The sequence below is a fragment of the Hakea prostrata genome, chromosome 5 (genome assembly GCF_041222555.1).
Source record: "Hakea prostrata isolate BN-2017 chromosome 5, UWA_Hpros_2, whole genome shotgun sequence".
In the NCBI taxonomy this organism is placed as follows: Eukaryota; Viridiplantae; Streptophyta; class Magnoliopsida; order Proteales; family Proteaceae; genus Hakea; species Hakea prostrata.
This window is the reverse complement of record NC_142604.1, coordinates 20,337,291-20,359,499: the sequence shown is the minus strand read 5'-3', so window position 1 is coordinate 20,359,499 and position 22,209 is coordinate 20,337,291. Positions and strand designations below refer to the sequence as shown.

The 22,209-nt window shown below is 38.1% G+C and overlaps 1 protein-coding gene across 2 annotated transcripts; it reads right to left on the bottom strand.

Moving 5' to 3' along the window:
* Positions 1–514: 514 nt before the first annotated feature.
* On the bottom strand, positions 515–18,652 carry LOC149015655 (endonuclease V family protein). 2 transcript variants are annotated; one of them, XM_089156466.1, is made up of 9 exons: positions 18,488–18,652; positions 18,270–18,362; positions 17,914–18,184; positions 16,628–16,690; positions 16,286–16,325; positions 13,930–13,994; positions 13,463–13,579; positions 8,065–8,193; positions 517–1,087 (listed from the first exon to the last, which is right to left on the bottom strand). In XM_089156466.1, exons 2-9 carry the CDS (start codon positions 18,329–18,331, stop codon positions 1,016–1,018), a joined length of 819 nt encoding a protein of 272 aa, XP_089012592.1. In that variant the 5' UTR covers positions 18,332–18,362; positions 18,488–18,652; the 3' UTR covers positions 517–1,015. The 2 variants fall into 2 exon arrangements, with proteins under 2 accessions (XP_089012593.1, XP_089012592.1); XM_089156467.1 differs by lacking the exon at positions 18,488–18,652 and having other exon boundaries at positions 515–1,087; positions 18,270–18,350.
* Positions 18,653–22,209: the final 3,557 nt, after the last annotated feature.

Genomic DNA, 22,209 nt, shown 5'->3' with positions numbered 1-22,209 from the left:
TTGGACATGAATAACATCTATGCCTCAACTTGAGGGGGAAGTTGGTTAATTTAGTTCTATCTATTAGGAGTCTGGTTTTGCACTTAATTTTCTATTTCTTGTTGCCCAAATAAAGGTATTTATGAAAATAAGGTTCTTCTTTATTATAAATAAAGGACATGAGGTCACACTATTCCATTCAAGCTATTCTACTACAACCGTTTCTCAACACCTGCAAACTATAAAAAGACATGCCGAAAATGCATCATTTTGTAACGTGATTGAAACAATCAAATGCCAAAACTGTGCACAAAACATTTTTCTCACCTGTTTTTCTCACCGAGCTCAATACAAGCATTTCATGCCAAATTTCGTTGAGTTGGACCTTTTACACCGATAAATTGCAAGGGCCCACCAAAAATGCATTACTTCATAACTCGACTGAGATGGTTGAATGCCGAAACTGTGCACAAAACCATTTGCTTGGCCGTTTCATCTTGCCAAGCTCGAGACGAGCAAAATTCGGCAAAATTCCGCGAGACTACGTATTTCGGTACCAACTTGTAAATTTTCAATTCAAATCCTTTTTTCTTGCAGCTTAGAAATAAAGGTGTTATTGTTGTCTCAGTGGAAATCAAGAAAGAATGTATGCATAATTCACACTAGTTTCTTCCAAAAGCGAAATATGTTACATACTTGGAATGTGAAAATTGAAATTGTTTCAGACGTAGTGAATTAAAAAGCCAAATTAAAGAAAAATAATAATGAAAAGTAAATAAAAGTGAAATGCAGTCTGATCATTTAAGACAACCAGGTTAGCCAAGGGTTCTTTCATTTATGGAATATCATTACTCAAAAGTCTATTTTGAATAAGACGAAAAAAGATGATTGCTGCACACTAATGACATGGGCACAGTGGTAGGCTACACAAAAGATTCTTGTTGAAACCTCACAGAGGGAACCAGTTATTGCTAGAAAATATTTGAGACAGCCTATTTTGTCATCGGCCATATAGAGACTCCAATAAACCACATGTTTACTGCAATTTCTGCATTAATTTGGTGATCCCTGTATGTTTCTGAAGGTAGTCCCTAGATCTTATATCAGCCTGCAATTGAACACAAAAGGAGTAAACAAAAAAGAGAGAAATGATTTCAACATAGATCATGAATTAGCAACTCCATAATACATACACAAAAATGTGTGAATCTTTCAAAATGGGGCTTTTTTTTAATGAAAGATGGAAAAGCTGGCCATGTCCATGTAGGGAAGATAGGAGGATGTGTTTCGTTTACTGTTGTTAAAGGTCTTTTCGAAGCCGTATTGAAGGATTCCTGCTGGAAGTATAATCCTCTGTTAATACTTATGAACTGTCAGTTTTTGAGGGAGCTCCTCCACTGTACCCCTCAAACCATGGCCTTATGAGTTGGTTTCAAAGTTAAAGTGTGTCTTGCATCATATGTCTATTCCAGTAACTCTTCTCAAAGTATGTCCAACACTCCAACTTACTCTACTATATTAACTCCATAAGTTTTGATCAGCTGTCCTGGGGATGCCCAAGGATGTAATTCTGTATTACTTAAGACTTCTATGTACTTATGTTTATGTTTATTTAAGCTAATCAGGAAAGAAGAATGTGTAACATCTAATTTTCCTCAGTATTTGCCATATGCATTTGTCATGCCCAGAATATGCAGGACTAATATCAGGTTTAATATGACTGGGGATGGAAGAGTGGGAAACTTTTGAAGTGAATTAAAAAAGGATTAAGAAAAAGAAGTCAGGGGATTTTCTGGCTTTTTTTTTTGGGAATGAAATTAATTTAGGACAAGTACCTTGTGCATCTAAATAAAACAGCAGTTGAATGAAAATTTTGGGGGCAGAGTAGAATATAAGGTACTTCTACAACATTTTAAGCATAACGACCAGACTCTGACAAAAAACATTCTTCCTAGATAATATTTGGACGATTTCATACTTGATTTTCAATCACTTCTTACCTAACCAAACACAGTCAAGAAATCTGCCAGGATGACTGGAAAATTGGTCAGCCCAAACAGTTTAGCCATAAATAAATTGAACATAAAAGATTATAATTATTTGTTTTAACAAATTTTTAGGTGTATTATCAGCTACCATGCTTTTGAATGTTCAGCCCTGGTGTCTATAACCTGCCGAGCTGAAGGGAAGAAAGATTGAATACGAGGGGACGGCAGTGTCTATGCTTCTTGATCTGGAAACTATTCCATAGAAACTAAAGACACTTTGTGCTACTTCATTGTAGGACTGTTTCTAATTAGTTTTTTGAGCTGCAGTAGGGCATATGTACCCCAAGACTCCTATTCCTTCCCACAATGTTCAATGGAAAAAAGAAATGGAAAAAAGAAAAGGAAAAATAATAATAATGCTTCTATTTGAGTGGACACTAGTCGAAGACATCTTCAAGACACATTTTCCGGGGGGGGGGGGGAGGCTGCCTCAGCTAACAACTGACGGGAGTAGTGCTGGATATTTTTCTGAAGTGCAAAGCAACATATAAGTATATAAGTAAGGAGAAAATTTTAGAATAAAAGAGAGAAGATTATCTCCTAATACAAGGTTTTAAATCCCGAAATAAGTATCAGACAAGTATGGCAGAGAAACCATTTCTGTCACTTCGTGTTGCGGGCCTACTGCCTGAAATAATGGTGATCGACAATGGGCACTCGTGTGAAAGGCACTGGATATGTTGTCATGCCATTAGAAACTAAGATGCTTTCAAATTTAATTGACAAAATTAATGCTTCTGCATGCTAATGCTGCATAGTGAGGAAGAGGTATCAATATGCAATGTTGGAACCTGAATAATCAAAGATTTTCTTTTCTATTCTTCTAATATTTAGAATCGATTTGTCGCGCCTCTTCCTAAAAAAATAGGAAATGCCTACCACTCACCCAGTTTCTAGGTCATAATTATTATCAAGCAGAGATGGCCGAGTGGTTCATACAGATTAAAAGAATTAGAAGAGCCAGGGTCAGACCTAAGATAACCTTAAGAGAAATGATATGCATAGCTTAGGCTTTGTATTTAGCATGACCTTAAGAAGAGTTGACAGTAAGGCAAGATTCCATGTAGTTGACCCATAGAACAAAATTCCATCAAAACTTGCGAAATTTCCACCGAAATTTCTCATTTTGGGAACCTCGAAATGAAAAGCTAGGGGACCGGAAAAAAAATCCCAAGTTTCGATCGAAATTTTGTCAAAACTTGTCGAAACCTTGAAACTTGGTAAAACCCAGCTAGACCAGCTGGTTCATAAGAAAAATAAATTCTCAAATTTCGGGGAAACATGGGAAATTTCGTGGAAACCTGAGACTTTTTCTTGCAAGTTTTATAGCTTTCCCATATTTTCAATTTTTTTTGTTTCTTTTATATTTCCCCAGATACCCCCTCCATCAGGACTTCCCTATCCAAATTGTGTATTCCCTCAAACTGGTTATCCTAAGCATGTTGATGACCAGACTTATAAAGTCCCAGTTGCCGATTACCTTGACAAACTATAGGCATAAAATGTCATGGGATGTCTATGTTAGTTGGTTGGAGGAGAGGATGTTATAGGCATAGTACTACTCAGCTCACAGTATGGATCCACTAAGGCACTCCTCTTGGCATTGAGTTGTACTTTTCCTTTATTGTTAGTTACTTTGTATTTGATGTTTTGAAGTTAGAAATTATATATTGAATGTTATGTACTAAAGTAGTGAAGTATATAGCGTACTTTTCGGACAAATCTACATTGATGTTATGTACATTAAATGACATATCTACATTTACTTTTTTGGAAAAATACAACAATGTGTTCTTTATACTCTAATTAACTTAAATGTAGAGTCCCACCCTAAAATACTTCCTAAAACCTGTCGAAACTTCAAGTCGAAACTTGCACAAAAAAATCCTAAATTTCCTCGAAATTTCCTAGTTTCCCTCATAGGTTTCCCATTTTCACCTAGTCGAAACTTGAGTTTCCCTCGAATTTTTTTCTATGAGTTGACCCCATTTAGTTGGGACAAAGCATGTCATTGTTGTTGTCGTTGTAGAGATGACTGAGTGGTTTAAGGTGCAGCATGGGAACTGCAATGCAGGCATCCAATAATAGACGGTTCAAAATGCCTCTGCTTAGAGATATTATTGGAGGAGAAATGTGTCTAATTCATGTTCTTGAAGCAAAATCATATCAGACCAATATCAAACCATTTCAACTAATGACAACAAAAACTGTTTTAACTTGGTCATTGATCGGGGATGAAGCCAGCTCCCAAAAATAATAATAATAATAAAGAAGTAAAACTCTCCAAGAATTTCCTTTCAGAAGAGAAATAAATAGGAAGATTTCAGGAATGAACAGCATAGCTTATTCATAGTGGGTACCCAAGCAAGACCCAGCATGGAGAAAAAGCTTAACCAAACTATAAGGCAGATACAGTCCCAAACATGATAGAGCATGCCCTTTGAGTCACAACATGTTCTCCTATTAACACTTCTCCTAACCAATCCCAATGTCTTCTCAACAGCAACAAAAAACTAAGCCTTTTCCCAACTGTGTGGTGTCTGCTGCATGGATCTCCATGAAAGAAGGATGGAAATCTGAGTCTACATAAATAAAATGAAGAAATCAGAGACAAGAAAAGATATGAGAGTAAGACGGAAGAAGCAAAGACCGTCACATTAAGAGAATCACAGCTAAATGGGGTTGGCTACACAGATCCTTGCCCTCAAAAGGCTATATCTAATGAGGGACAAGGCTGACACCACGCATGTCCTTCCTTATTACTTATATGCTCAGGATGCGCATGCCTTAGTTCATTTGGCTCCTTCTATCAGGATTAGATAACTCATCTTACGAGGGAATCCAAAGGCCTCCACTGCACATTGCCATATCACTTCAAACAACTTTCATGAAGCTTGCCATTGATCAGGGTAACTCCCAAATCAACTCTATTACTTCCATTCCTAACTTCACATTTATCTTAACATCCTTATTAATGTAGTACTGTATTTGATTGATCAAAACAATAGCCAAATGGGACCTTTCATAGGGAATCAAGTTCAGATTTGATAGACTTAGGATGAAACAGAATTTAGATGTGAAAGAGGGCTGAAACTAGAGTGGTATTATATTAATAGCATAATAATACAGGCTGAATAGATCTTCAAAACAGGGGCAGAACTATGATGAAGAAATTGAAAGGACATTATGAGGGAATTGAGAATAACAATGTAACACCCTGGCTTCACACCGCAAGGTGGATCGATTGGATTGAATAACAACCGACCTTGATCAAACACAAGGATTCTCCATAGAGAAGGAATGCTAACAAAGCAATTTGATTTCAATTGATGAGTTGTATTTTACCCTCTTACATAAGGCCCTTTATATAGCATTCTAAAGAGACATTAACATTAATTGTAACATCCAACCTCTAGCTAACACCTACCTATTAATGACTCAACTACTACCTAACTCTTGACAAAGGAAAAGTCCTTTGACAATGAATTCTTTTATTTTCATAGCACAACCCCTTTTATTGACTTTTCAAGAACTAGACTTGGACTTAGTTCTAAACCAGGAAGATCAAAATATATGGGCTAATCTTCTCCCGCCAAAGTAATCCAAGCCCATGAAACCATGGGCTGATTTTAACCCACTAAAACAGTCCTAGCCCATGAAAGCCATGGGTTGTTTTGGATCATATCCTTAAGCTTTGATGGGCTTGACCATTGGGCTTTTCTCTTCCTTATATATGCTATTGATTCTGCATCACTTATCTCTAACCATATATGGCTTGTCTATATGATATTTCGCCGAACATCCCACACCATATGTCATAGCCAGTCAAATAACAATGTTATAGAACATCCCTTAAGCTTTAAGGGTTACGTTGATCACAAAATACTTCAGTTACACTTCTCCACTTCATCTATCCCACTTTAACTTATCGTGAAACATCATCCTTCGTGCCACTTTCCTTGTTTATGGTTGACTCAAAATATCTAAAATAATTTCTTTTGTTGCATCTCCCTCTCTCAATTTCCACCAAGTCTTTATTTTTAAGTGACACTAAAGTTTCACATCAAATGCTCTGTCTTTGATACACAGCTCTAGCTCAGCATTAGTTCCTATCTATATCTTGCCGATGAAATGTGTATCATTGTAGAGCATATACCATCGGATCTCATTTTAGATGTTCTTGGTTAAACCATCTATTATAAGCACAAATAAATAAAGACTTCAAGGCAGATCTTTGACACAACCCAATCATAATTGGGAGTTTTTTGCCATGATCTCCCATAGATCCCAAATTAGTTTCCAAGCTTGCATATTTATCTTTGACTACATTCACATATCTAGTCAAAACCCATCACTTCTGAAGAATATGCTGGGTTAAATCTCTAGGGATTCCCCATCATAAAACTTTAAGACCACATGGAGATCTATCTTCCTAGCTCTTATAATCTTCGATAAGCCTCCTTAGTAAGTACATAGGTTCAATTATGGCTCTGCCAGCATAAACCCAAATGGGTTCTCCAAGATGAGAGTCTCCCTTCTCCAACTGGGGATTTAATAATCTTCTCCCAAAGTTTCATTGTATGACTAATTACCTTTATGCATCTATAGTTATTGCAGCTCTGGAAATTCCTTTTTATTCTTGTAGATTGGAACAACAATGCTTCTCCTCCATTCATTTGGCATTTCTTTAACTTTAAAATCATGTTAAACAGATTTAACCAATATAGCTAACAATTCGATGGGGTTTCCAACACTTCTATTGGGAAGGCCTGGTGTCTTGCCTACTTACATCTTCCTTTAAGGCTTCCTAACTTCCACAATCCAAACCTTACATGTAAACCAATTGTATATGGTGTCTTGGTTAATACTGCACCCTTCAGCTTAATCCTACTTGAACTATCTGCAGTTTATAGTTCACAAGTATCTCAGTGAGTACTACTCTATGTTACTTCTCATAAAAGAGAAGTATTTATTTAGTAGACATTTACAAAGACAGGAGAATGGCCGTGATAAGGACAAATTTGGCGCATCCTCCACAGCATTCCAACACAAACAGCAAGGTTTGATTAAGACAAGCAATTGGTAGAGTAGACCTTCTTCTCCAAAAGAATAGATTGTGTTGGAACTGAGTCAAGGCCCTCTAAGAAATGAAAGTATGATAGGGATTAGGGAATATGACACTATAAAAAATAAACCCAATATCCAGGTATCACAGGATTTTGGCCCAGAAAGTTTACCAAATTCCAAGCATATTTAGAAGAAAATGTGTGAGATTCTGATCCAAACCAGACAAGACCACTACTCCCCCTTGGTCTCTTGAATATCCAGCAAGGCTCCCCAAGCCTAATCAGACTATAAGAGAAAGTAGGGCCTGGAGGCCCTGGACTCCAGACCTAATTAGAAATAATATCAAAGACCTTAGCCATTCTATCAGAACCAAAGTCAGACCTTATCCTGTCCCCATAGACATTAATCAAAACTCTGTAAGATTATTTATATCCAGCCAAAGAAGAGAATTCAAGCCATCATTAATCTTGGACCTAATCACACCTCCCAGTAGTTGTTTATACTTAGTAATTCCGCCAATCCCAAAAGAAGTTAGAAGAGCAAGGAACAGTCTATATTGAGTCCTTTTTAATCCAATGTAAGGATGTCAAACGGTGTACCATACCATTTTATATCTACACTTCTACAGTTTCAAAACTAATGGCTGTTCATAAATATTTGTGATATTCATAAAAAAATACAATTTTTATTTAAATAATGCAGAAGGCAAGATCAGGACTGTATGAATAAGCCATGCATCTAAAAGAGAAAAGACTTGAAGTTTGCATCTTGCAAATATGACGTATTCTCATTTCATTTGTGTTATCTTTCAGGATTCAATGAAATCCCTAGTAATTGTAAGTTCTTTAAGTCTTTGATGAGTTGAACAGTACTGAGCTTCTACCCAACCACCACCCCGCCCCCCAAAAAAAACAAAAAAAAAAAAGGACTGAGCTTTCAAATACTAAATAAGGAAGAAAACAGGACTTACCTGTCGAATAGGCTCTGGTACACGGTATTTGCAAGTCATTTTAACAATTTTGACTGCAGTATCCAGTGATACACGGTGGCCAATTGATATAAATATGGGCTTCATGGAACTTTCAGTCGATCGCATAGCCTGTACAAATTTTGGTCAAGTACTATGATTCAAAGGAAATTTTCCAAGATGAAACAAAGAAACTAAATCAACAAAGTTTTGGCATAACTAGGAAGAGCACTGAAAGCAGAAGCTACAGTCTGTCACCTATATAAAAGCATTGCCCTTATGTCATATACTAGAAGATTTGGACAGATCATTTTATCAGTAAGTTGGTAGTGATTAACATTATGTCTTAAAGTTTCTAGTTATGATGTGCCTAATTAATTGAGGTGTAATTGTAGGGATGTCAAGCACCAAATTTAACTCATAGGTTTGGTTCAATAATGTATCCACATCAAATACATGAGAACATTTAATGACCTTGACATACAATAGATGATATGCAGAATATATCCCTTGCTGTATAACTTGAAACTCAATTACTCAACACCATTCTGGAAATGAACTGTAAGCCAAAATGCAGGGCAGTGTAAATTAATCCTTGACCAATTGCAACATAGACCTAAGAGATAAGGATTTTTTTTTTGGGGGGGGGGGGGGGGAATTCAACTTTTGCCAATTGAATAGTATTGACCAATGAATATTATATAGATTTAAGTATTAAAAAAATTGCACTTAAAAAAGGTAGATGAAAATATATAGAAAGATGAGAACATACTAACATCATATAGGCATATGCCAAGATGGTGGCAGCACATCAAGCTCTTCTAACTCTATCAAAGATAGATCTCAACGAAAAATATAAATCCAATATCACACAGATTCGAGGGGTAGGATACGAAAAGGAATAAGACTTTAAGAGTTCTCTTGTTTTCCCTTTCAAAAGGCTCCTATAGGTTGTGGATTCCAGCATTATTCATGACATATTCCCGAGTAGACTGTGTCAATGAAAGGCAACAAAGTTTGATCCCAGTTGTCATTAATAGGCAACAATTACATACTGAACTTCAGTAAGAATTATTTTTCTTTTCTGGGATGAATGTAAGAACTATTTGTTATAGACCATCGGCAACTTTCAACTTATTTGAAATTTCAGCCAAAAAGCCAGTGTTCCCCCCCCCTCTTTTCACCAGCCCCCCCCCCCCTTTCCAAAGTCCCTTTTTGGCTGTTTCACGGCTTTTTGGAGATTTTGGTTAAAAAAATCCAGAGATTTAGGTTTCGAAATTTTATTGTATTAAGTTGAGTCAGTTGATTTAACTGGCTCAAAAGTCAAAACAAAGGCCCACCAGTAAAAAAACTTCATCGTTCAAATTATTTGCCCCTTTCAATGGTAACCTGTTGACAAAACCTATATATCTGAGTTATTATATTGTTCATTTACATTTTAACATTTCTTTAAATTCCAACAAACTACCAAAGTTTTTTTTGAGCAACTTAAAAACAACCCCTAGAGTTGAAATTTACAACGAAGCTCCCTACTGCAGGTCTTATAAGTAACCACCCTCATAGTTGTCAATGAATCTGCGAGGCATTGCCTAAGGCTTCCAAATTGGACTTCTTTTCTTAAGAAATAGTTACAGATCGATCATGTCTTGGGTATTTCATCTCAAGGTCTACTTTATAACTAACCATTTGATGGGCCTAAAATATGTGTGGAAATTAGGAAAACGGGATTTACTTAATTAATATAGTAATCTTGTTTTGGGTATATCTCATATATTATTTCACTTTCTTAGTCAGTTTTAGATAATATATAGCTTGAGGGTTGGGTTAGGTCTTTATTTTTTCGTATAGGAGTCTAATTTTTTGAATCTTTTATATAAAGATTGTAACCTGGGCCAGTATTGAAAAAGAATTGATGAATAAATTTTGAGTTATGTTTATAGCTACCAATGACGTAGATTGGACTAGCATGGTTGTGTAACCATCTTCTTCTTCACCCCTTCTAATGTGATTTCTTCTCCTTGTTACCTGAATTTGTTGCAAGATCAAGCCGCCTTCTCAGCCATTCAACCAGCTATTCATTATTAAAGTGTAAGTTGAATGATAATAACCAGATCATCGAATACCAGAAATACAAATATTGAATTGCTAAGATAATATGCAAGAACAATTAATAAAGATAAACTGGTTACAAAGGTGCTAGTCACCCCCACAACACACTGCTGCCCTCAGCCTATGGCTGCCCAAAACCACTCTCATAAAGTATTCGATAACCACTTCTCACATCTTGTGCCTATTTATAACCCCCTTATCAACCCTAATCTTCTCTCTCTCTCCTCAATAGCGTAATACCGTGATCCTAGGGCCCTATCACTACCAGACCCTCGAAATTCACCTCATCCTCATGGTAAAGGAAAATTAAAAGCTTGATCTTCATATGCTTGCCACATAACCATGCAAGTTCAGCCTCTTGAAGAGCCCTCCCTGGCAGCCCACAGATTCCAAATCCAAATAATTCGAAACAGTCCATATAGAGAAAAAGCTTGGAAGCTTCAGCTGATGGAAAGAACCTACCATGAATAGCCATAGGAGCACGGTTCAGCCGAAAATCATGAACAACAGCTCCCATACAGAACACAACAACTGCTGCACTGAGTTGTGCATCAATATATGTAAGAAGGGCTGTCAGAAGATAGGCACCATGGAGTTCCATATGGGTTCTGTCAACCATGTCCCTTAAGAGACTGAAAACGCTGCTGCCATTTTTTTCAGATGTGCAGAGGAAGCAGTCAAATGCAGGCCATTCTACACATTCCCTTGCATACTGTGCAAGTAGAGAAGTGGAGAAAAATTCACTCCTAGGTCCCAAAGTTGCACAAGGGTCCAATACACTTGGAAGGAGGCATGTATCTTCAAATTGAGGGTTTGAATTGAAAGTAAAGGGAATTGTGAGCCCTGACTTCACCGCTACAATGCCAACAGCCAATGAACTGAGGCAATTAAAAAACTTCTTGTCTTCATCATTCAATAGATTCCTAGGTGCAGGATGAGAAGCAGTTAACCGAAGAGCAAGAGTAGGGTTGATGATTTCATCAAGCGCCAGGTTCACAATCTTCGACGTTGGCCCTTCCATGAGCCTCAAAGCAGCCGCCCGAGGATCATTGATCACTGGTCCTTCGAGCACAGCTATCACAACATTTTGGCCCTCCGGGAAAATAATCGACTAAGTGAGAGGCATCAAATCCTTGCTTGCCTGGCTCATGCACAATCCCTCTGCTACTACGGCACAAAACTTGCATCCAGTCTTTCGTACTAGAGATAGAAACAGGTCTGCAAGATATCTGTGGGAAATAGCATCACATCTAGGAGTGTTGCACTCGATTGCTTTGCTTTTGTCGCCGGAAATGAGATCAACACCCAGTTCAACCACAACCGCCTCAATTTGGCCTCCTCCACTGTCTCGATTGTGTGAGATTGAAGACAATGGTTTCCCTTGTTGGCTCTGTTGGACCACAAATTTGGTGATTCCTAGGTTTGAATTGGTCTCTCGGCTGGACTCTGGTCCATCTAAAATATTTGGGCTCAAGTTAATGATGAGCAGGTTGGGGCTTTAGGTAAACGACATGGGCTAGGCGCATGGTAGATCTTTTGAATGGATGGGGCCCAAATATTGAAAGCCATAGGTTAGGAAAAATGGGTTGGACATTGGGTTAATGAAACAAGATGGACTTAGGGTTAATGGAATGGGTTGGGCCCAAGGAGGTTTCTTAGGAAACCTGACTGCCCAATCCTTGATTTTGGTTTGTGTGGGAACCAGTTTAAAGTGAACCAAAGTTACCAAACGAACCCCCAAGTCTCTCTTGCGTCATCTTTTCCATTTCCTTGAAGCAACAACCCTAGTCGCCACCACCTAGAGTCTTCGGCTGAATGCCTCTGACCTCCTTTGATTCCTCTTCTCTTCGTAGCCTTCTAATTTGACGGCATGATTTCTTGCTGTAACTCCAATCCAGTAGGCATCCTTACCTGAACCTCTCACTCTCTTCTTCTCTTCTCCATGCTCGGCGAGACTCATACCCAAAAGACAATCCATCCCCACTGGCTACAACTCCCACCGCCTCTTCTTTTGATTTTATGGGGTGGATTTGCAAATCCTTCTCCTTCACCTTGGTCAGAGTTCCACTACAACAACTCATCAATCTCGATCTCGCTTCAGCCCCTATCCCACCACCAAATTCAATTTTCCGGCCTTACGTTGAAGCTTGACCAGTTGAATTCCGACCATTTCTTCTGATAAATTCAACCAAGCACATCTCCATTTCAAATGCTCGAGAGCAATTCCGAGCCAATATTCATGCTCAATTTGGTGTTGCCGACAAAATTGCTCGGCTTCTGTCAACCATTCCTGCACTCTTCTTTCACCGAAAAACCAAGATAGTGCCATAACTCCTCCCTAGGATTGTCATTGCTCTGATACCAATTTGATAAGAAGCTGATGATCGAATAACATAAATAACTAATATTGAATTACTAAGATAGTATGCAAGAACAATTAATAAAGATAAAGTGGTTAGAATAGTGCTAGTCACCCCCACAACAAACTGCTGCCCTCATCCTACAGCTGCCCAAAACCGCTCTCATAAAATATTCAATAACCACTTCTCACATTTTGCCTCTATTTATAACCCCCTAATCTTCTCTCTCTTTCTCTCTCTCCCCTTAAATACCGTGATCAAGGAGAGAGAGATAGAGAGAGAGAGAGAGAGAAAAAAAGATTAGGGTTGATTAGGGGGTTATAAATAGGGGCAAAATATGAATATTTTATGAGAGCAGTTTTGGGCAGCCGTAGGCTGAGGGCAGCAATGTGTTGTGGCACTATATCCCTCTCCCCCCCCCCCAACAAATCCCCCGCCCCAAAAAAAAAAAATCAATCTCCACCTTAGATTTTACCAATTCATGTAACCTAGCCTCTCCAGAACCCTGGTGACCTTGAGCAAAACTATACTAATACAAGAAATACTATGTGAAAATGTTCCGATGTATTAAGTCTGACAGTGTAATTGTTATTATTAATAGTTAACACAAAGAGATGGAAATTTTTTAAATATAAAGAAGTTGTCCATAAGGGTTAACTAGAAATGGCAATTCACTTTCTGCTAGCCACTCTGATCTGAATCAATTAAATAAAATTTCCAAGAAACTAAGGAAATGGTTAACCTTCATTTAGATTGTCAGCATAACCATCCATCCACTTACTACAATTACACGCCAACTAAATTATTGTCAACTAAATCAAGAACCCCTGATTCTCACAAAAACTGCATAAAAGAGATGTCATAATAAAGGGATGCATTTACCATTCAAAGACTAGCACTGATAAGAAGAACAATGCTTTTAGATCTCTTACCACTCCCCATGTGTAGTCTGAGTCTCCAGTTAAAGGAATCAAATCTCTAGTACAGTTTTCCTTCGCTTCTAGGAGTTTCCTCACTCCAGATTGTGTAAGACCATCCACATGATGCAACTGCATAGATCAGGTTAGGACTTCATTTTGATTCGATGAAAAACTGAGTATGTCACTCCAGATAATGCACTTTATAAACTCTGAAAGAATAAATTTTAAAACTTAAAATAAAGTTACATTAAGAGATTGCTGTCTGGTTGTATAGCTACTTCACCAGTATGAGACCAATGAGAGCACACACCAGGAGATAGTAATTTTAAATTTCTTCTTTGGATTTTTTTTTTTTTTTTTTGGGGGGGGGGGGGGAAGCACTCGGCAGTACTTATGTATGCTCATGTGTCTGGGCACAAGAGCCACATGGCCAGGTCGTATTCTTTTTACCATATAGCAATTATAAGGTCAAAACTTACATTTTTTCCTATCCCAATGGTAGGAAGATCAGCTGTAACACCAAGATGGCAAGCCAAACCAAAACCTACAAAAGAACTTCAGATTATGGCTCTTTCTTTGGTAAGCATTGGGATGAATAATAGCAACTTAACGAGATGCTAAATCACTAACAAATTTAGCTCACAAAACCCTCCTGGACATTACTAGAAGAGTGGTTCAGAAAGCTGTGTAAGCCGTGCAGACTTGAACAATCTTAAAATGCTGACACTTGCAGACTGTGAAATCCAGTAACTTCCAGATATTTAATTTGTGCCCACAAGGGATGATGCTAATACTATAAATGTTTACCATGCCAAACAGGATTGAGATTTTCTAAACCAGGGTGCAGAATATTTGAAGTTAAGCTAATGTTCTAGGTAATATTAGTAGATGGATCTGGAAAGGTGACGATTAATAACCACTTTTGGAAGGGTTAAGTGGTGAAGATAGGATCCCGTCAGAAATGTTAATTAAGAGCTCTTTGTAGTGAAGAAATACATTACTGGATCCCGATGATCATCTGCCGACAGTTTTTTTAGTCTATGATGTTCTTCAACAGCCTATTTTTGAGACTGGTAGAGGTGGCTATCAAAACCTCTTATATCTGCAGGAAATGGGATGCCAGTAAAACAAATAGGCCAAATCTTGGCCTTTAAGAATGAGCCAGACCCCATGCCAAAGAAAAATAAAAGGAGTAGGTTTAGGGTTATGGAATATAACTGTAGGGCTTGTCATGGGTAAAAGCCTAGATTTAACATTTAAAATTGAGGCAATCATATAAACTAGCAAGGAAGCAAATAAAGTAGAAAACAGCAGCAAGGAACACCACAGCTTCCTCCACATGTTAATATAGTTAAATACAGGATGGAACTCCACCATGGCACTAATTATTCAGTAAAAGGACAGCAACCAACAAAAGTACAAGCTCAATCACCATATATGGTTGAGTACCTATACAGAACCTTTTTTAGATATACAGGATAAAATCATTAACTGCATGGAACTTGGGATCATAGGAGCACAATAAGTCTACGGAACAACTCATGTGATCAGAAGCCTCAAAATCAAGGAGCCAAGGACCATAACCAAAGGAAACATGAAAAGACTTCACTGGCCAAATTAAAAGTAGAGGCAGACAGAGGTGGAAGAAGGGGTTCCCATAGTTCTTACACAGAGTTCAACAGAATAAAAAAGGCAGTAACCTGAGGATTACATTGAATTCAAGACGAATGACATCAGCAAGTCATCATTAGCTAGCTCGGCAGTCTTGTCAATACCACTAGATGGCAGCAGTAGGAAAAGCCAGAGGCCCTAGAGACCACAACAGAGACAGAAACCCATCAACTTACAGCACAAAGAGGGTTGGATCCCCTGATAACAACAACAGATGGAAGCCCCAAGCCCCAGCAGCAGGTGTGCCTGGCTCTGTGCAGTACTACTCAGTTGGCACAAGTGACAGGTGAGCTGTGGTATTGGTAGGCGGTGAAGACGGTGGTGTAAGCACACCCATAGCGGTAGTTAGCAGCTGGCATACGTGGTATGACATGTGTTGTTGCATGTTTAGTTGACCGAGTTTGACATGTATAGGCCAGAGCTGTAAGGATCAGTGATAGAACTCTCCTAGCAAAACTAACAGAAAGAAAACCAAAAGAGCCAAAAAAAAAAAAAAAAAAAAGGTTTTGGGGTTCAGATACCAAGTTGAATCTCAAATTTTGACTTTTCTCTCGACAGAGGCCACTTCATTTATAAGCAACATGTAAGGTCTGCTAGGTGGAGATCAGTCAGCTCCAGTTTAGCCCAAACAAGGTGCATCAAACCTGGATACTGTATACATCTATCAACACCATCAAACTAACTGGACATTGGCCAGTACAGACATTTAAACCATGTCGGATATTAGTCATTGCCACTCCAAATATATTGAGCAGCTGAATTTTCAAAACCAGTTTCCTCATGTTCAATTTTCTAGACTTTCATTCAATGACGTTCATTTGATTTCTGAGATTTTTGCTGCCAAAGTTCCTGATCTGATGCTATGAATTCAAAAGACTAGAATAAGAAAGGAGAAAAAAAGAAGCAGTTGAACTAGGAGTTGCTGTACGTAAAACAAAATCATTTAGAGGCTTGATGACTGAAAATCTGTTAAAGAAAGTGATCTGCTTTTTTTTCTTTTCTTTCCGCTGAAACAATTCAAAGTTGGCCAGCTTGAATGATGGGAATGGCAACTGCATTTACTGAAGGTCATTATTTTACACTTGTCTAACACAATTATTATCACCCACCATCCATCATACATTTTTTAAAGCAAAACTGCAATATTCAGTCAAGGAAACTTGCCTCGAGGATGAAGTATTCCATTGCCATCAACCATCAGTAACTGTTAACATTCATTGAAGATCCAGACATCAGTCATCCGATGGATCCGTAAACTGTTGTAAAGAAATAGCATAAAGAATTAATAAAAGAAGTGTTATGCAATCTAGCTAGTTTCCTACAAAAAAAAAATTTCCCAATATAAAATATGAATTGAATAAAGAACTAACTGACAATTTTCTAGAGCCAGAAAAAATACTAAAGAGCTAGTTTCCTTGTGCAAGTACTCTGTAACAAGGCTAATCAACTGAAAGTTGAATTTTAAGCTATGGCAGGTGTTCTGTAAGTCATCAATAGAACTGTTACCTGTGGGTAGAAAATATGAGCTTCCTGCTTCATTTTCTCCAGTAGTCCAAGAAGAACTGGAACCTAAAACAAAGAGAGAAATTCTGTTTCAAGAAGAGTTATTTCCTACTATATAATATATATACTATTCAGGAATTTGATATAAAGAAGATAAATGAAGATAATGTGGTCAGGAATATCAAATAATGGAAGTCCAAAATTGAAGGATGCAAGCAAAACTAAAGCTGTGCTTTCTAAACCCAAGTTCTAATTGAAAGAGAGAAGAAAGTATTATAGATTATAAAACAGTAGGTTATAAAATTTGTCATCGAAGGAACAAAGAAATGGATGATTTTACCAAAAAAAAAAACTATTAGAAGATATAGGGGGTTCTCATTTTATCAAAAAGTGATGCATGTGAGAAAAGGTAAAAGACAGTACTCTGTTCAGTTGACCTCAAGTATGTGAAACACTCATGAATTTTTTTAAATACTATTCATGCATCCATCTGAAAGGGAAGATCATACTCTTATTCAACCAAGACTCTTGTTGTGACTACTTTAGGGAAATAGTTTTTTCAAGTGGAAACCGTATTTTGTGTTAATGGAACTTAAGGAGATGGACTTATTGAGAACCACTGGACAGATTTGGGAATCCAACTCTTATTCAACCAAGACTCTTGTTGTGACTACTTTAGGGAAATAGTTTTTTGAGTGGAAACCGTATTTTGTATTAATGGAACTTAAGGAGGTGGACTTATCTAGAACCACTGGACAGATTTGGGAATCCATCTCATTTAAAGACACCTCTGGGTTGGACACCTTTCAATGACCCTGTATTGATACCCCTAAGAATATATACATCGTACCCAGATTCCTGTCCTAATGGGTGAACAAGTTATTTCCTTAACTTCTTCTCCTACTCTTTTCTTCCCCTTTTGTTTTTCCATAGCCTTTTTTAAGGGAATTTCAGAATAGATAATAAACCAAAAATACAAACAAGCTCTTGTACAAGTAAAGAACCGAAATGTTTTTGAGTGAACCAATGCAACAGAGAGAAGCACGGTCAAGTAAAAATTTTCATACTGGAAAGTCTGAACAAAAAAAAGAAGCCTCATTTAGAAGGAAGCAAATCTAGGTTTAGTGTACAATGGACAGCCATTTTTGTCAGTAATCCTTTTCATGCCAATTGTGCATTGGAGATTCCCATTACAATAATTCTCGTTTTGACTATAGTTGCCCTGACAAAGACATATCACAGAACTTTGATTTGTCCAGCATGATCATTAAATGAAAAGACTTCCAAACCTCTCTAAATGCAAGGAAACCAGGGATGTAGGGAATCTGAAGCCGGATAACACTGAAATCATCATAAACGACATTCAAATTTTCAAGATCCACTACAACAAGCGCACCACATGCTATGGAAGGATCATCTTTTGAGAAGCTCAAATCAACACCTCCTACATATCTTAATTTCTCTCCTGTACCAGTTTCCTCCAACCCATTATCATGACTTGGCAATCTCCATGTAAAATTATCTTCAGCAATTAATCTTCTCTTAAGGGATTCCTGAGCCCTGAAAACCAGAAACTATTTTCTGTCAAAACCAACGCTGATAACACTTTTTTATAACGCAAGAAGACAAAAGCATAGAATGTTACTCAATCCAGGAGTTTTTGACTGATGAAAGACAAGCTTCTGATGTTTCATTTGTCTTCTCCATTAAAATTTACATCACAGAAACCAATATGATCCTGCAAAATAATTGTCATAAAATATAAGAAATCATGCTAAAACTTTAACTAATGAAAATCATGCCAAATGACTCGAGGACTTCAACTGATACATGAAGATAAATTGAAAACCCAAATTGGCCCACCGATGACGTAACGAAGCCGAAATACGTCAAAGTGTCCAGGATTAGTTCTTCCTTTTGCTGGAATTGCAGGTCAAAACTTCCCTTGCTTTGTGTTTTACAGAAGTAGTCGTTCTTCTCCACTTTATTTCCCCTGCGATGTTGTTTCACAACGGTCAACTTCACTGCTGGTCCTGTTTCAACTCGGGGAGAAGGGTATTAGCGAAAACACGATAAAATGGACAGAACATTCATTTAAAAAATGGGATTTTTTTTTTTGGAAATGAGGATCATCGGGACAGCTTGCTTGCCACGACTACATCTTTTTTATATAATTAATATAGGGGGGGTTTCGCCCCTGGCCTGAGGGGATTCGAACTCTAACCTCGTACGTGAGAGTATTGGGCTTTTGCCAATTGAGCCACCGTAGAGGTTGAAAAATGGAATTTTTATTTGCAGCTGTTGCAATCAGAGATTAGGCCACGTACTCAAAAAAATCCAACACCGGAGAACCAAGAAGCAGGGGAAGCGGGGGTTTAGTTGTAAATATGAATTTTTATTTTCACATTAAAAAGGTTTAATACTTTATTAATTTACAAAATCAAATCCATCTCTTCACCCAATTCTTCAATCACTCTATTTTAAATTTAAGGGTGTATCTCTAATGACTCTCCATCCCAGTGAATGGCAAGCGCTTGCTTTTTCTTCCAATTTCATTTGATTTCGGCTTTGAAAGAGGATTTTCAATTGTTCCTTACGATTTAGATTTGTTTGACCATGATTATTCGCCCCCTTTGTCACCGCCACCATCACCATCGCTTCCACCTCCAAACCCTTCACTTGTTTCTGAAGATTGGAACTCTACAAATGCTAATCTTTTAGTGCAAAAACAAAAATATGTGTTGAGCTCCCTTATCAGTTCATATGCCACTAATAGTTGTTGGGAAAAAGACCGATAGACGGTTCACTATTTTCCCTCCTGTGTAAAAGATCGACAGAGAAAAACAATACAAAAATATATTCGTGAATAGTGCCGGTGTGAATAGTGTTGTGAATAGTGTCGGTGTGGGGCCCACCTAAATAATACTTGTATGGGACCCACGTGAAATATAACAAAGGAAATAATCACAAAGGAAGCACCAACACAACAATATACGTGGTTCGGCTTTGCCTACATCCACGGGCGTAATGAGACCTTCACTATGAGAAAGTTGAAACACAACTCTTGTACAGTGCTTGGATTTACAACCCAACCCAACCCTGTATCCAAAACCGGATACCCCTGTAGACCACATCTCTACTTCTAGAAAGACCACATCTCTACTTCTGATCACCTTCTTATCAATTGGATCCCATAACCTATAATCAAACTTGTCAGTAGCATAACCCAAGAAAATACATTGTTTTGCTTTCTCATCAAGTTTGGTTCGTTCGTCTTTTGGGATGTGCACGAACGCCCTGCAACCGAACACCTTCAAGTAGTTATAGGATATCTCCTTTCCACTCCAGACTCGCTGAGGAACATCTCCATTCAAGGGGGCTGATGGAGATAGGTTGATTAGATGAACGGCTGTGCGCATTGCTTCTCCCCAATAGCACCTTGCCAACTTTGCATGTGAAAGCATGCATCTTATTCTTTCAATAATGGTGCGGTTCATCCTTTCAGCTACACCATTATGTTGTAGGGTCTTTGGAACAGTCTGCTCATGACTGATTCCATGCTCCTTACAGTACTCTTCAAATGCTCCACTGTACTCACCTCCATTGTCAGTACGGACACATTTAAGAGTTTTACCTGTTTCTCTTTCAACAGAGGCATGAAAAGTTTTAAATACATCAAAAACTTGATCCTTAGTTTTTAATGCATATGCCCATACTTTTCTAGATGCATCATCTATGAAAGTTACAAAATACAAAGCTCCCCCAAGAGTTTTTACTTTCATAGGACCACATACATCCAAATGCACTAATTCCAAAATTTTTCTTTTTCTATGGGAAGAAGTTCTATTAAAGGTAACACGATGTTGTTTTCCCTTTAAACAATGAACACATTATTTCAGATGCGTACCTTTAATGTTTGGCGGAAGATTCCCTTTTGTGAGAATTTGCATACCTTTCTCACTCAGGTGGCCAAGTCTTTGATGCCACAAATCTGCAGTGGACTCTTCTTCTGCTGCAATTACCCCTGCTTTGCATATTTGCACTTGTGTTTTGTACAAAGTGCAACATTTGCTACCTCTTGCCATCACTATAGATCCTTTGGTAAGTTTCCATTGACCATTACCAAAATGGTTATGGTATCCCTCTTCATCTAGCTTTCCTGCAGAGATTAGATTTAAACGGAGGTCTGGCACATACCTTACTTCCTTGAGAACCATTTGGCATCCGACATTTGTCTTGATGCACACATTACCTTTACCCATGATTTTTGAAATGCCATTGTTACCCATCTTTACTTTGTACCAAAATCACCCGATTCAAAAGCGATAAAGAATTCTTTGTAAGGGGTAACATGGAAGGATGCACTGAATCAATGACCCAATCTGAGTCATGGCATGTAGAAGTGAGGCAAAACTCATCACTAGTTGAGACGATGATAATATCTCCATCTGAGCTGATGGCAGTGGTTTCTTTGTCTTCTTTGTCCTCACTTTGGTTCTCCATTCGTGCCTTAAGCTTTCTGCAATCTTTTTTCATATGCCCTACCTTTTTACAGTAGTAGCATGTGATCCTGCTTCTTGACTTGGATCTTCCATGTGATTTCTCACGAAAATGAGGCGGTCTAGTTTTACTTCTCCCCCGCTTCTCAGTGACAAGGGCTTCACTGTGAGATGAGATTGAGGATTTTCTCCTTGTCTCTTCATTCAGTAGGCTTCCAGCTACTATATCCATTGTGAGCTTTCCTTCGAGAGCTGAGTTCTTGAGGGATACAACTAAGGTCTCCCAGCTTTCTGACAACGAACTTAACAATAACAAAGCCTGCAACTCATCATCAAGTGTCATTTTCATAGAACTGAGTTGGTTAACAATACTTTGTACCTCATTTAAGTGTGTTGCCACAGAACTCCCTTCCTTGTATTTGAGATTTACAAGTCTCCTAATAAGGAATGCCTTGTTGCAAGCGGATTTTCTTTCATACAAACCTTCTAGCTTTTGCCATAGTGAATGCGCCGAACCTTCAGTGGAAACGTGATGATAAACAGAATCATCTAACCATTGGCGTATGAAACCAACGGCTTTTCGATCTAGGACTTTCCATTCCGCTTCAGACATCTGCTCTGGTTTTGACGATGCACCTTCTATGGGAGCATACAAGTCTTTGCAATATAGCAAATCTTCCATCTTGGATTTCCATATCATCCAATTGCTCCCGTTCAAGCTGATCATCCGTCCTACGGCGCTTGCCTCCATCGACATCTTTTACGAACAGTCACGCGAACCTTGCTCTGATACCACTTGTTGGGAAAAAGACCGATAGACGGTTCACTATTTTCCCTCCTGTGTAAAAGATCGACAGAGAAAAACAATACAAAAATGTATTCGTGAATAGTGCCCGTGTGAATAGTGTCGGTGTGGGGCCCACGTAAATAATACTTGTATGGGACCCACGTGAAATATAACAAAGGAAATAATCACAAAGGAAGCACCAACACAACAATATACGTGGTTCGGCTTTGCCTACATCCACGGGCGTAATGAGACCTTCACTATGAGAAAGTTGAAACACAACTCTTGTACAGTGCTTG